General features: G+C 36.5%; 1 protein-coding gene across 4 annotated transcripts in view; it reads left to right on the top strand.

The window, feature by feature from the left end:
* Positions 1–16,100, top strand: part of TUBE1 (tubulin epsilon 1) — a 29,297-nt gene that overhangs the window by 10,737 nt on the left and 2,460 nt on the right. For 3 of the 4 annotated variants that reach the window (XM_047762888.1, XM_047762898.1, XM_047762890.1), the window contains exons 7-11: positions 8,718–8,905; positions 9,129–9,304; positions 9,803–9,943; positions 12,824–12,964; positions 13,883–14,057. In XM_047762888.1, the coding sequence (XP_047618844.1) occupies positions 8,718–8,905; positions 9,129–9,304; positions 9,803–9,943; positions 12,824–12,964; positions 13,883–14,057 (821 nt within the window). The remainder of the gene's footprint in view (positions 1–8,717; positions 8,906–9,128; positions 9,305–9,802; positions 9,944–12,823; positions 12,965–13,882; positions 14,058–16,100) is intronic. The other variant, XR_007132545.1, reaches the window with a different exon arrangement.

The following is a 16,100-nucleotide window of genomic DNA, read 5'->3' as shown; positions in this document are numbered from 1 at the left end:
TTGAAGGATAAAATTAAGTCTTTTTCCACATCTAATCCCTAATCTCTCCTTACAAATTATCAAGTTTGCCATTGTGTCTCTCCAGATAGTTTTTGTGCCCATTGTGTGTGTGTTTTAACATAAACAAGATTATGCAGTACATACTACTCTGTAATGTTTTCACTTTAGGTCTTTCCTAAACATCTTTCAGTATCAGCTCTAATTGTGTATTAATTTTTCAAGTCATTTCCTCACTGATGAATATCAAGCTCTTTATGGCTTTTAGTTATTACATGAAATCCCCAGTGAACATATTCATTTGTGCCACAGTACCTATAGGCAATATTCTTAGAAGGGAAAGAGAGACCAAAGAATACTATTTCATTTAATTTTAATCTTTTGTCTTTTCAGGGCTGCACTTGGGGCATATGGAAGTTCCCAGGCTGGGGTCGAATCCTATGCCACAGAAACATGGGATCTGAGCCGCATCTGCAGCCTACACCGCAGTTCACAACAATGCCAGATGCTTAACCCACTGAACAAGACCAAGAATCAAACCCATGTCCTCATGGATACAGGTTGGGTTCTTTAACTACTGAGCCACGATGAGAACTCCCAATTTTATAATTGTTTCCCCATACTCTTACCAACACCAAATATTATGAGACATAAATCTATCTAGTATGTTCAAAATGATATATATTATAGTTGATGTACAGTGTTCTGTCAGTTTCTGCTGTACAGCAAAGTGACCCAGTTGTATATAAATATGTACAATATATAATATATATATTCTTTCTCTCACATTAACCTCTATCGTGTTCCATCATAAGTGACTAGATATAGTTACCTGTGATATACAGCAGGATCTTATCCCTTCCAGATGGAATAGTTTGCATCTTCTAACCCCAAACTCCCAGTCCATCCCACTCCCTCCTTATCCCGCTTGACAACCACAAGTCTGTTCTCCACGTCCATGAAGTTTGGTTTTTCTTTTCTGTAGATAGGTTCATTGGGCCATATATTAGATTCTAGATAAGTGATATCATGTGGTATTTGTTTTTCTCTTTCTGATTTACTTCACTTAGTATGAGAGTCTCTAGTTCTATCCATGTTGCTACAAATGGCATCATTTTATTCTTTTTTATGGCTGAGTGGTATTCCATTGTGTATGTTATGCCACATCTTCTTAATCCATTTATCTGTTGATGGACATTTAGGTTGTTTCCATGTCTTGGTATTGTAACTAGTGTTTCAGTGAGCATGTGGGTGCATGTGTCTTTTCCAAGGAAATTTTGTCTGGGCATATGCCCAAGAGTGGGATTGGTGGAGCATATGGTAATTCTATATTTAGTTTTCTGAGGTACCTCCATACTGTTTTCCATAGTGGTTGTACCAATTTACAGTCCCACCAACAGTGCAGGAGGGTTCCCTTTTCTCCACACCCTCTCCAGCATTTGTTATTTGTGGACTTGTTAATGATGGCCCTTCTGACTGGCATGAGGTGGTACGTCATAGTAGTTCTCATTTGCATTTCTCTAATAATCAGTGATGTTGAGCATTGTTTCATGTGCCTCTTGGCCATCTGTATGTCTTCTTTGGAGAAATGTCTGTTCAGATCTTATGCCCATTTTTCAATTGGTTTTTTGGGGGTTTTTTGCTGTCGAGTTGTATAAATTGTTTATATATTTTAGAGATCAAGCCCTTGTCAGTTACATCATTTGAAATTGTTTTCTGTGATTCCATAGGTTGTCTTTTTGTTCTTTTTTATGGTTTCTTTTGCTGTGTAAAAGCTTGTCAGTTTGATTAGTTCCCATTGGTTTATTTTTGCTTTTATTTCTGTTGCCTTGGGTGACTGACCTAAGAAAACACTTGTAGGGTTGATGTGAGAGAATGTTTTGCCTATGTTCTCTTCTAGGAGTTTGATGGTGTCTTGTCTTACGTTTAAGTCTTTAAGCTATTTGGAGTTTATTTTTGTGGGTGGTGTGAGGGTGTGTTCCAGTTTCATTGATTTACTTGTGGCTGTCCAGTTTTCCCAGTACCACTTGCTGAAGAGACTGTCTTTTTCCCATTTCCTATTCTTGCCTCCTTTGTAGAAGGTTAATTGACCATAGGTGTCTGGGTTTATTTCTGGATTCTCTATTCTGTTCCATTGGTCTGTATGTCTCTTTTTGTACCAGTACCACACTGTCTTGATTACTGTAGCTTCATAATATTGTCTCAAGTCTGAGAGAGTTATGCCTCCTGCTTGGTTTTTGTTCCTCAGGATTGCTTTTGACAATTCTGGGTCTTTTATGGTTCCATAGATGTTCTTGGATTGTTTGTTGTAGCTCTGTGAAAAATGTCATAGGTAATTTGATAGGGATTGTATTGAGTCTAGATTGCTTTGGGTAATATGGCCACTTTAACAGTATTAATTCTTCCAATCCAGGAGCATGAAATATCTTTCTGTTTCTTTGAGTTCCCTTTAATTTCCTTGATTAATGTGGGGGTTTTTTTTTGTCTTTTTGCTATTTCTTGGGCCGCTCCCGCGGCATATGGAGGTTCCCAGGCTAGGGGTCTAATCGAAGCCATAGCCACCGGCCTATGCCAGAGCCACAGCAACGCGGGATCCGAGCCGCATCTGCAACCTATACCACAGCTCACGGCAACGCCAGATCATTAACCCACTGAGCAAGGGCAGGGATTGAACCTACAACCTCATGGTTCCTAGTCGGATTCGTTAACCACTGCGCCATGACGGGAACTCCTGATTAATGTTTTATAGTTCTCAGCATATGTCTTTCACCTCCTTGGTCAGGTTTATTCCTAGTTATTTAATTTTTTGGGTGCAATTTAAAAGGTACTGTATTTTGATATTCCTTTTCTAATATTTCATTGTTAGTATACAGAAATGCAACCCATTTATGAATGTTAATCTTGCATCCTGCTAATTTGCTAAATTCATTGAGCAGTTTGAGTAGTTTTTGTGTGGAATCCTTAGGGTTTTCTATATATCGTATTATATCTTCTGCATAGAGTGACACTTTTACCTCTTCTCTTCCAATTTGGATACCTTTTATTTCTTTTGTTTGTCTGATTGCTGCAGCTAGGACTTCCAGTACTATGTTGAATAAAAGTGGTGAGAGTGGGCGTCCTTGTCTTGTTCCAGATTTTAGTGTAAAGGCTTTCAGCTTTTCTCTGTTGAGTATTATATTTGCTGTGGGTTTGTCATAAATGGCTTTTATTATGTTAAGGTATATTCCCTCTGTACCCACTTTGGTAAGAGTTTTTATGATGAATGGATGTTGGATTTTGTCAGATGCTTTTTCTGCATCTCTTGAGATGATCATGTTGTTTTTGACTTTTCTTTTGTTAATGTGGTGTATGATGTTGATTGATTTGTGTATGTTGGACCATCTTTGTAAACTTGAAATGAATCCCACTTGGTCATGGTGTGTAATCTTTTTTATATGTTGTTGGATTTGGTTGGCTAAAATTTTGTTGAAAATTTTTGCATCTATATTCATCATAGACAATGGACCTATAATTTTCTTTTTTGGTAATATCTTTGGTTTTGGTATTAGGGTGATGGTGGCCTCATAGAATGTCTTTGGGATTATTCCTTCTTCACACTTTTGGAAAAGTTTAAGAAGGATTGGTGTAAGTTCTTCTTTGTATGTTTGATAGAATTCAATGTGAAGCCATCTGGTCCTGGACTTTTTGTTTGTAGGGAGTGTTCTTATTACATATTCAATTTCATTTCTAGTGATCCGTCTATTCAGATGATCTCTTTCTTCTTGATTCAGTTTTGGTGAGCTGTATGTCTCTAGAAAGTCATCCACTTCTCCTAGGTTGTCAGATGTGTTGGCATATAATTGTTCATAGTATTGTCTTAATGGTTTTTTGTATTTCTGCAGTATCTGTTGAGGTTTCTCCTTTTTCATTTCTTACTTTGAGTTCTTGTCCTTTTCTTGGTGAGTCTGGCCAGAGGTTTGTCACTTTTGTTTACCCTTTCAAAGAACCAACTCTTGGCTTTATTGATTTTTTTTTTGTTTGTTTTTTGAATCTCTATTTTATTGATATCCTCTCTGATCTTTAAGATTTTTTCCTTCTACCGACTTTAGGTTTTTTTTGTTCTTTTTCTAATTCTTTTAGGTGGTAGGTTAACTTGTTGATTTTAGTTTTTTCTTCTTTTCTTCTCAATGAACTTCCCTCTAAGAACCACTTTTGTGGCATCCCATAGATTTTTGAATGGTTGTGCTTTCATTAGTCTCAAGGTATTTTTAATTTCCCTTTTGATTTCCTCCTTGACCGATTGGTTTTTTTAGTAGCATATTGTTTAATCTCCATGTAGACAGTTTTTTCTCATTTCTTTTCCTTTGCTTGATTTCTAGTTTCATGCCGTCATGGTCATGGAAGATGCTTGAAATAATTTCTGTGCTCTTAAATTGGTTGAGGTTAGTTTTGTTTGCCAGTGTGTGGTCAGTTCTTGAAAATGTTCCATGTGTACTTGAAAAGAATGTATATTCTGGGTTTTTTGTATGTAATATCCTGAAAATATTAATGAAGTCTAACTGTTCTATTGTATCATTTAGAATCTCTGTGCCTTATTGATTTTCTGTCTAGAGGATCTGTCCATTGATGTGAGTGGGGTTTAAAGTTTCCTATTATTGTATTCCCATCAATTTCTCCTTTTATGTCTATAATATTGTATATATTTGGGTGCTCCTACATTAGGGGCATATATATTGATGATTGTAATATCCTCTTCTTGAATGGAGACTTTTATCATTAGTGTCCTTCTTTATCTTTCTTTATGGCCTTCATTTTAAAGTCTATTTTGTCTGATGTGCATATTGCTACTCTTGCTTTCACATGAAATACTGTATTCCCTCCCCTCACTTTCAATTTATTTGTGTCCTTTGCCATAAGGTGAGTCTCTTGTGAACAGCATATTATAGTCTCTTGCTTTTTTATCCAGTCCGCCACTCTGTGTCTTTTGATTGGAGCATTTATTCCATTGACATTTAAGGTAATTATTAATAAATAGGAATTTATTGCCATTTTAAACCTTGTTTTCCAGTTGATTCTGTGTTTCTCCTTTGTTCCTTTCTTTTTTTGGTTGGATGATTTCCTTTTATTTAATACTTGTGTCCTCTTTTTTTAGTTTTTGTGATTGTAGTGTTTGGTTTTGATTTGTGGTTGCCCTGTTTTTCAAGTATGTTAACCCCTTCCTATATCTGCTTGATTTAACCTGATAGTCATATAGGTTCAAACACATTCTTTAAAAAAAAGTCTTTAAAAAAAGGATTTTTTTTTTTTCCTTTTGGATCTGTATACTGTCTTATTTAAGTAATTACTTTCCAACTGGGATTTCCTCCATCCTATTTCTTTTAGAATGGGTTTAGTGTTGCTGTACTCTTAGTTTTTATTTGTTGGAGAAATTCATTATTTTTCCTTTCATTGTAAATGATGTTCTTACTGGTAGATTATTCTAGACTGCAAAATTTTCCCTTTTAGAATTTTGAATATATCTTGCCACTTTCTTCTGGCCTGTAGTGTTTCTGTAGAGAAATCAGCTGATAGCCTTATGGGGGTTCCCTTATAATTAACTCTCTGTTTTTCTCCTGCTGCCTTTAGATTCCTCTCCTTTAACTTTTGACATTTTTATTATAATATGTCTTAATTGTGGACCTGTTTGGGTACAACCAGTTTGGGGCCCTCTGCTTCCTGTATCTTGATATCTGTTTCCTTTAGATTTGGAATTTTCAATCCCCTTTTCTTTTTCTTCTCCTTCTGGAATCCCTATTATGTGTAGATTGGCCTGGTTTATATTATCCCATAGAATCTCTTATATTGCTTTCATATTTTTTCATTTGCTTTTCTGTCTGCTGTCCTGATTGGGTGATTTCCATTATTCCATCTTCTAAGGCACTAATTCTTCTACATTATTCATTCTGCTGTTTAGTGCCTTTAACTTGGTTTGAGTCTCTGCAAATGAATTTTATAGTTTTTCTTGGCTCCTCCATATATTTTCTATTTCTTTCTAAAGTATCTGCTCTTAATTCCTTCATATTTGCTTTTTTTTGGGGGCGGGGGGTCTTCTTGTCTTTTTAGGGCCATACTCATAGCATGGAGATTCCAAGGCTAGGGATCTAATCTGAGCTACAGCTGTGGGCTTACACCACAGCCACAGCAATGGAGGATCTGAGCCACATCTGTGACCTACACCACAGCTTACAGCAATGCTGGATCTTTAACCCACTAATGAGGCCAGGGATCAAACCCGTGTCCTCATGGATGCTAGTTAGGTTCACTAACCTCTGAGACATGACAGGAACTCCCATATTTGCTCTTAATTCCTTCAGCATTGTCACTGTCTCCTTTTTGAGCTTGGTGTCTATTAGGCTGCAGAGGTCTGTTTCAGTGTTTGTGCCTTCAGGGGAATTCTGTTCTTTTAGTTGGGAGTGGTTCCCGAGCTTCTTCATTTTGCTCCCTAGCCCCTTGGTCTGTCTCCACACAGCCAACCCTAGTCCTCTTCCTGGAACTGACCTCCAGAGTCTGAGTCTCAGTGCCCAGCCCCTGCCTGAGCGTCTCAGGCTATGGTGTCTGAGGCAGTAGTATCGATGATCTATGTGGCCCTCACTCTGCTTTGCCCTCCTTATTCCAGCTGCTGTGCTTTTCTCGGAGACTTTGAGGTTCCTCCGTCTCAGCAGATCTCCCCACCGGTTAGGTGGCTTCCCAGGGTGTGGGTTCCTTTCCTCTATCACAGCTCCCTCTCTGGACTGCTGGTCCCATCCTGATTTATTCTTTCTCTCTCTCTCTATTTTCCTTTTGTTCTACCCATTATGTGGAAGATTTCTTGCTCTTTTTGGAGGTTTATGGTTTTCTGCCAGTGTTCAGTAGATGTTCTGTGCAAATCATTCTATAGGTAGATGGGGGTTTTTTGATGTGTTTGTGGGAGAAGTTGAGCACCATGTCTTACTCCTCCGCCATCTTGATCCCTCCCCAAAATCATGTTTTAATTTGCATTTTCTTTTCTGTTTATGGCTTCACCTGCGACATCTGGACGTTCCCAGGCTAAGGGTAGAATTAGAGCTACAGCTGCAGACCTATACCACAGCCACACCAACACAGGATCCAATCTGTATCCACAACCTATGCTGCAACTTACAGCAGCATTGGATCCTTAACCCTCTGAGCAAGGCTGGGGATCAAATCTGCATCCTCATGGACACTATGTTGGTTTCTTGATCTGAGCCACAAGGGGAACTCCTTCACTTTTTTAATTAGAAGAAAAGTTGCGCATCTTTACATCTATTTGCCATTTGATTTATTTTGAGTTACAGTTTATATCCTTTGCCCATTTTTCCATTGCATTATTTGTATATTTTGTTGTTGATTTGTGACCCTCTGTATTAAAGACATTCAGTCCATCATATGTTTTGGAGATTTTTTTCTTAGTTTGCCTTTTTATTTCATTTATGGGTTGTTGGTGTTTTTGTTTCTTTTTTTTTTGAGAAAGTTTTATTTTTAATGGGATCCTAATTATCTTTTCTGTAATCGCTCTGGTTTTTTTCAATGCTTAGAAAGTCCTTCTCATTGAAGGTTATCCCCTAGAAATCTCCTTTGCTTTCATCTATAGTTCCGACATCATAACCTGTTAATATTTATCCATATGGTTTAGAGCCTTGGCTTTTAAACTTTTTCATCAAAACAGCAAGAAATACTTTTTACATCACAACCCAACACACACACAAAAACACACAAACTAAGACAAAAGATTATTTACCCACACTGTATGTGATACATTGATATTTCTGTTGTTCGTTTAAGCAAAGAAAATAGTGGAGTTCCTCTTGTGGCTCAGTGTGTAAAGAATCCTACTAGTATCCATGAGGATGTGTGTTTGATCCCTGGCCCTGGGTTAAAGATCCCATGTTGCTGTGGCTGTGGCATAGGCCAGCAGTGCAGCTCTGATTCGACCCCTAGTCTGGGAACTTCCATATGCCTTAGGTTTAGCCCTTGAAAGAGAGAGAGAGAAAGAAAGAAAATACTTTATAAATTAGTTTCACAGCTCACTAAGGGTTCATAAGCCATAGTTTGAAAAGCACCAGGGTAAAGGAATCCAGTTTTCTCTAATTTTAAGGTCTTAAAAATATCTGAATTTATATAAGTGTAAGTCTGTGTTAAAAAGTTACCTGAATGGGATTCCCAGAGTTTCTGTTTTTAGACAAATAGTAAAAAAAAGTTTGCTCTTTGAAAATTTTGTAAATTCAAGTTGCTCATACTAACTTTAAACAATTTTATCAGTGTTTAAATTGCTCAGTGTTGTGATAGTGTTCATCATTAAGAGTCTGTAAGGGCTAGACCAAAGATGCCAACATAGCTTGTTTTTTCTTAAGTTGCTTAACATCAAATATGGACTAAATATTGTCTTGAATTTTTTACTTTTCAGTCAGGTTTTTTTGGCATCATACAGATATAAGTTAAATGTTAAAAAAATGTAAAATATAGAGGTCTCTCATCATTGCAGTTGGACCCAGAGATTGAATTTATGACTATAAGCTTCATTACTATATTTTCTTTGTTTTTTAATCTGAAATTAATATATAATCATAGAAATAAGTTGAAAATTGTACATCTTTAATAAATACATGTTTTCACCAAAAAAAAAAAAAAACCCACACCCAAATTTCTTACAGTTATATTCTGAACCATTTCTGCTGTTTTCTGTTTGAAATCTTAATCCTCAGGAACAGGATCTGGACTTGGCACATTTCTTTTAAAGGTGCTTGAGGATGAATTCCCAGAAGTATACAGATTTGTGACTTCAGTTTATCCTTCTGGTGAGGATGATGTCATAACCTCACCTTATAATAGCATCTTGGCAATGAAGGAACTTAATGAGCATGCAGACTGCGTGTTACCCATTGACAACCAAGTAAGAGATGCCATTGTGATTTATGGAAATATTGTGTATACACTCAATCCAGTGTTACGCTTATGTGTTTATGGGAAACATTCTCTCCACTTTTCAGCCTTCTCATCTAAGAGGAAAAAAATAAGTTTAAGCTTTTTATTTTCCTCTTCTTTCCTTCCTGGTAGAATGGCATCTATGTCCACTCTTCTTAATAGCTTTTCTCCCAATATTTTTCCTTTAAAAGTCTTTATTTGACATCATTAGCAAACTTAACCTCATGGTGAATTCTGGAAAGTTGGGTACAGCTATAAAGCCAAAGAGCCTGGTTACTTCAAGTGCTGGGGCTTTTAAAAAACGACAAGAGAAGCCCTTTGATGCAATGAACAACATTGTGGCAAATTTGCTGCTCAACCTAACCAGGTAATCCTACTGATGGTATACCTAAGGGCAGTTTAAAAACTTCACTGTGCATTTGATGATGTTTTGCCTTAGCTTTTTTGCTATTCTTTAAGTTTAGAAGCTTATTTTTTTTTTTATTTAAAATGAAAAATTTTAGTTTGTCTAGTGTTTTCAGATCTTAGGAAAGCTTACAGAATATAATTAAGTAGTTATTGAAGTATTTTTAATTCACTCTAAAATCTCTTTTACATAAGATATTTTTATGTATGTAATGAGCAACTGTAGTGTTGTGTTTGGTTACACTTCACATAATCCAGAAATAAGAATTTCTATAGATATTGTGTGTTTTACTTATCTTTATATATGATCTTCATGATGCTAAATTTATCTAATGCAAGAATAAAAAAAGAGCCTACATTCTCAAGTACAGTGTACAAAAAGATGTAAGGCAATGTTTGCTGACTAAATCAAGGTACATTCAGTTAAATATTTTTCACGCTTTAATGTTACTTTTTTTAGCTCTGCAAGGTTTGAAGGATCCCTTAATATGGACCTTAATGAAATCAGCATGAATTTAGTTCCTTTTCCTCAACTGCATTATCTTGTATCTAGCCTAACACCTCTGTATACACTGGCAGATGTTAACATTCCTCCTCGAAGGTAAGATGCAATAACTCTATTCTAGTACTTGAGGACTTGAATAACCTTAAAAAACACACAGTTTTTAGAGAAAAGTGTATAACTAATCTCTTCATTATAATTTTCTTTGTGAGAAGTATATTAAATACCAGTTGATAACAGCCATTTTTCCATTAAACGAATGCTTTTTTAGAAGTCATTTTTAAAATGTCAGTGTTAAGCTATTTGAAATTAAATCTAATAACTAAATTTTTAAGCTTAATAAAATTATTAAAAATATTTATTGAAAAAGACTTAAGAGCTTCAAAGTCTTACTTAAATATGAATATACTTTCAAAGACATACTTAAATGTGAATACTAATTCTGTCCCTAGCGTCAGAACCTTGGGCAGGTGACACACTTGTAGTTTTTCTCATCTGTAAAAATAAGAACAAGAGTATTTACCTCATATGCTCATTGGTTTTATTAAAAAAGAGTATCATTTGAAGTTCTGATCAGTCTAGCACCACAAAAAGTTTTCAGATTATTACTCTCTATGACATCCATTACCGTCATTTCCAGAGCATCTTGTTTTGTAACTATGTCATTTTTAAAGTGTAAAACTGATGTCAATTTACTTTAACAATGTAGTTGAAAATGGTCTCGGCATATACAGTGATGATGAGTTTGAAAAGGTCACACTGACATTCACAGTTGACTGACGGAAAAGGTCTTGTCAAACTCTGTTAGAGGAAAGTACATAAACGATCAAGTGAAAATTACAGATCTTTTTAACAGTTTAAATTTTAGCAAGAAAACAATTCTATAATGTGGGAATGTCACAGTGATATTAACTTTTATTTAAGCAAGTAGCAAATAACCACCTAGGCCAACTAATAACTACAGACTTTTTCTATGTGGGACACTGATGAGCTTAAGAAGTTAAACAACTTACACACTGTATTGAACATGGGGATCATTCATTAAATGTTCACTCTTTATTATCAACCCAGCATATTAAACGTGAGTGTATTTAATAAAAGATATGCCTCTAAAGTGAACATATAGAATGTTAAGTTGGTGCTATACTATTGTACAGTGATTATCCAGACATTTAAAGTTAATCCTTAGAAAATAGACGTGTAATTTCTAATTAAGTTCAGCATATACCACCTCCACATTTTAAATTTGTATTTATATAATTTTAACTTGTTGAAGGTTTGTTTTAATTAAAATGGGTTAGTGGGAAATCTGTAAGGAACTTTAAAAGTGTTAGACTCTTAAGGAGCTTATCACAATGTTCTTTCTAGCTTTGTGTTTTTTTTTCTTTTTGCTTCTGCTGTATTGTAGATATTTCTAAGGCTGTCATATCCATATATGGACACATTTATCCTGCAGCAAATAATAAATTGTTTTAAAAGGCATAGTTTTAAATTAAAAAAAAATTTTTTTTTTAAGGTCTCACCTTTGGCATATGGAAGTTCCCGGGCTAGGGGGTCGAATAGGAGCTACAGCTGCTGGCCTACACCACAGCTGCAGCAACACCAGATCCTTAACCCACTGAGCAAGGCCAGGGATTGAACCTGCATCCTCATGGATAGTCAACTTCTTTACTGCTGAGCCACAGTGGAACTCCCTAAAATTTTAATTTCTTATTAGTGGTTTCCAAAGAACTGAGGATGGTTTTTGGTTGTTCCTTACATTAATAAATGTCATCTAGTCTATTTTTATCAATGAAAATAATAAAGCATATATTAGGGTGTGTATATGCTTAAGTTCCTCATTTCCACTGTAAATAAAGATAAATATGTCAATAACTGTAACTAGCTCCTTGCTAGTTTTTATTTGAGACTAAAGATAAGTCAAGAATGAGTTTGCCCACGTGTTGTATAACGGTTCTTAATCTTTCTGGGTTTCCTTGACATCATAAAAATGCTCCAAAGCACATATGCACCAAAATTTTGAACACAGTAGAGGAGTCACGAATCCCCCAAAACTCACCATCCGCAAAGGGAGTCTTCTGTCCCTACTGCAGGAGAATCAGGATAGAATATAAGCTCCATTACAGTATGAAATTTTTGTTGTTCTTTGCTGGTGGGGGTCTCGCACCTAAAATAGTGCCTAGCATGTGGTAGGCACTGAGTAAATAATACCTACTGAATAAATAGGCAGCATAGCGTAATTTCTGTGGCTCTTCCCAGACATTCTGCAGATTCAGTGCACAGACCTCTGGCTAGAGTTGTCTAAGGAACCTAATTTTATTTATATTAGTGGGATTTAAGAACATATTGGGGACATATTAAAGGCCTAGGAGCCCCTGTATTGTTAGATATAAACTTCATCAATCACTTTTATTTTCCTCTCTAACTTGAATGATAATGCAGTTAAAAGATGTCATTCACTTCAAAGTCTCCCTTTTCAGGAATAGTACTGCAGAGTTGTGTCTTTTTTGGGGCGGGGAGGGGGAGAGCTTAAACATTGTCCTTTGATAGTTTCCTCTTAATTATTCCTAATTAACTTATGGTATATTTTATAGAGACAGTAATCTTAATGTAGTAGATTTTAATTAGTTTTGATAGTCTTGATACTATGAAGTAGATAAGCATACCAAACTAAGTAATAATGACACAAGTTTCGGAAATTAGTACTACATAGAACTCACTAATGATGTAGTCATCATACCTGAAATCACCCGTGTATTGCAGAACCTTTTTATTCCCCCCAAAAAAGAAAAAGTATTGTATGATCTCCCCTCTTCTTATATTTACCATCAGGTTTGCCTTGAGAAAATGATAGCTGAGATTCAGAGTGTATTTGTGTATGAAGTTTGTTCACCTATAGATGACTGTCTCTTCACTTTATAGTTACACGTAGAAGAAAGATAGTGTTTTGTATAAACAGTGACTCTTTGATTGTTCTAGGTTGGATCAGATGTTTTCAGATGCCTTTAGTAAAGATCACCAACTAATTCAAGCTGACCCCAAACATAGTCTCTACCTCGCCTGTGCCCTCATGGTTAGAGGAAATGTACAGATTTCTGATCTTCGCAGAAATATTGAAAGGTTCAATTTTATATTTCTCAAGATAAATTTCTTATGTGTACTGTTTGCAACAGTGTAGTATATTAAAGTATTATTGTCACTTAACTAAAGTGTGACCTTGAGCAAGCTACTTAGTCTCTTGGAGCCTTATTTTCCTCAAAGGTAGAGTAAGAAAAATAATAGTACAAAGTTGTTATTTATGTTCATTGTGTTTTATACATTAAATGATGAGATGGTATTTTCTGAAAGTGTTCAGAAAATTTAGCAATTCTTACTGTCTTTATTACCACCATTATTACCACTACACTGTTTCTAGGTTTGTGTTACTATTTATTGATAGTCTGCATTTTAGGAAAACTGCTCTGTTGAATTACAAAGTAAGGAAAATTAGGGAGTTCCCGTCGTGGTGCAGCGGAAATGGATCCAACTAGAAACCATGAGTTGTGGGTTCGATCCCTGGCCTCATTCAGTGACTTAAGGATCCGGCGTTGCCGTGAGCTGTGGTGTAGGTCGCAGATGCGGCTCGGATCCGGCGTTGCTGTGGCTCTGATGTAGGCCAGCAGCTATAGCTCCGATGAGACCCCTAGCCTGGGAATCTCCATATACCGCAGGTGCGGTCCTAAAAAGACAAAAGGCAAAAAAAAAAAAGAAAAAAAATTACAATACCTTTCTTTTCATCCCTAGATTTCTAATGTAAGGAATATGCTTCTAGCTTTCTGGATCACCATTACAGCCTATCTAATGTCCCTTAGTTCATGGTCAGACTGTACCATGATACTGCTGATAGTAAAAAGTAGATAATTTAACATTACTAAGAAATAGATAACATTAACATAAACTGAGCACTTAGAATGGTACCATTAGTAATGCCCTAGTTGAACTAATGTGGTACCTTAATTTTAGTACCTTAATTCTTACCTTTGAGTTTTTGTATCTCAGATTAAAACCTTCTCTACAGTTTGTCTCCTGGAATCAAGAAGGCTGGAAGACCAGTCTGTGTTCAGTACCTCCTGTGGGCCATTCCCATTCCTTATTAGCTTTAGCAAACAACACATGTGTGAAGCCTACCTTCATAGAATTGAAAGCACGATTCATGAGGCTCTACAAGAAAAAGGTAATCATCGTACACCTTCCTAACCATGTGTGTTCATTTGGCTATTTAAGGTGTTTTTGCAAGAAATACTCTATTACAAATCAGGGGCGATCCTGACTGCTATATATGTGTATTGATTATAACTGAAGAGGAGAGGCTTACACTCGAAACGAGAAATCTCATGAGTAGGATTTGGGTTCTCATTTCTCTTGTAGAGCTGAATAAACTATTTTATTTTGTATTTTTTAATTTTTATTTTACGTTGGAATATAGTTGATTTACTATGTGGTATTAGTTTCAGATATACAGCAAAGTGAATCAGTTATACAAATACACATATCCATTCTTTATCAGATTCTTTTCCCACAAAAGTTATTGTTGAATACTGAGTAGAGTTCCCTTTGCTTACAGAGGTCCTTGTTGATTAACTGTTTTGCATATAATGGTATATATATGTTAATCTCCACTCCTAATTTATCCTTCCCCTCAACTTTTCCCCTTTAGTAACCATAAATTTGTTTTTGAAGTCTATGAGTCTGTTTCTGTTTTGCAAATGAGTTCATTTGTGACATTTTTCAAGATTCCATATAAGTAATATATTTATCTTTCTCTGACTTACTTCACTTACTGTGATAATCTCTAGATCCATCCATGTTGCTGCGAATGGCATTATTTCATTCTTTTATGGCTGAGTAATATTCCATTGTATATAGGTACCACATCTTTATCGAGTCCTCTGTCAGTAGACCTTTAGGTTGTTTCCACATCTTGTCTGTTGTAAATAGTACTGCTATGCATTGGGTGCATGTATCTTTTTTTTTTTTTTTTCTTTTTTGGCTGCCTCACAGCATATGGAGTCCTGGGCCAGGGATTTTTTTTTTTTTTGGTGGGGGGGGCACATTTGTGGCATATGATAGTTCCGAGGCTAAGGGTCGAATTATAACTATAGCTGCCAGCCTTCACCACAGCCACAGCAACACCAGATCTGAGCCCCATCTGTGACCTATACCATAGCTCACTGTAGCGCTGGATGTGAGACCAGGAAACTAACCACATCCTCATGAATCCTAGTCTGGATCATTGCCACTGAGCCACAACAGGAACTCCCCTGGGCCAGGGACTATATACAAGTCACAGTTGTGACCTGTGCTGCAGCTGCTGCAATGCTGGATTCTTAACCCACTGTGCCAGGCCGGGCATGGAACCTGCATCCCAGCACTCCAGAGATGCTGCCAATTCTGTTGAGCCATAGCGGGAATTTTAGTATCTTTTTGAATTATAGTTTTCTCTGGATATATGCTCAGGAGTGACATCGTGGGATCATATAGTAGTTCTAATTTTAGTTTTTTAAGAAGCCTCCATACTGTTCTTCATAGTGGTTGTAACAATTTACATTTCCACCAACAGTGTAAGAGGTTCATTTTCTCCACCCACTCTCCAATATTTATTGTTTGTACAGGTCTTTTTTTTTTTTTGCCTTTTGTAGGGCTGCTCCCACAGCATATGGAGGTTCCCGGGCTAGGGGTCCAGTTGGGGAGCTCTAGCCGCTGGCCTATGCCAGAGCCACAGCAACACCAGATCCAAGCTGCATCTGCAACCTACACCACAGCTCACGGCAACACTGGATCCTTAACCCACTGAGCAAGGCCAGGGATCAAACCTGCAACCTCATGGTTCCTAGTAGGATTCATTAACCACTGCACCATGACGGGAACTCCTGTTTGTACAGTTTTTGATGATGGCCATTCTCATCGGGGTGAGGTGATACCTCCGTGTAGTTTTGATTTGCATTTCTCTAATAATTAGCGATGTTGAGCGTCCTTTCATGTGCTTGGGGCCTTCTGTATGTCTTCTTTGGAGAAATGTTTATTTAGACCTTCTGGCCATTTTTTTTATTTGGTTGTTTGGTTTTTGATACTGAGCTGTGTGAGCTGTTGATTTTTTTTGGAGATTAGTCCCTTGTCAGTCACTTTATTTGCAAAGATATTCTCCTCTTCTGTAAGTTGTCTTTTCATTTTGTTTATGGTTTCTTTGCTGTGTAAAAGCTTTGAAGCTTAAATAGGT

This window comes from Phacochoerus africanus, chromosome 2 (assembly GCF_016906955.1).
Source record: "Phacochoerus africanus isolate WHEZ1 chromosome 2, ROS_Pafr_v1, whole genome shotgun sequence".
Lineage (NCBI taxonomy): Eukaryota > Metazoa > Chordata > Mammalia > Artiodactyla > Suidae > Phacochoerus > Phacochoerus africanus.
The sequence above is the reverse complement of the archived record's forward strand: the minus strand, read 5'-3'. Positions and strand labels throughout refer to the sequence as shown.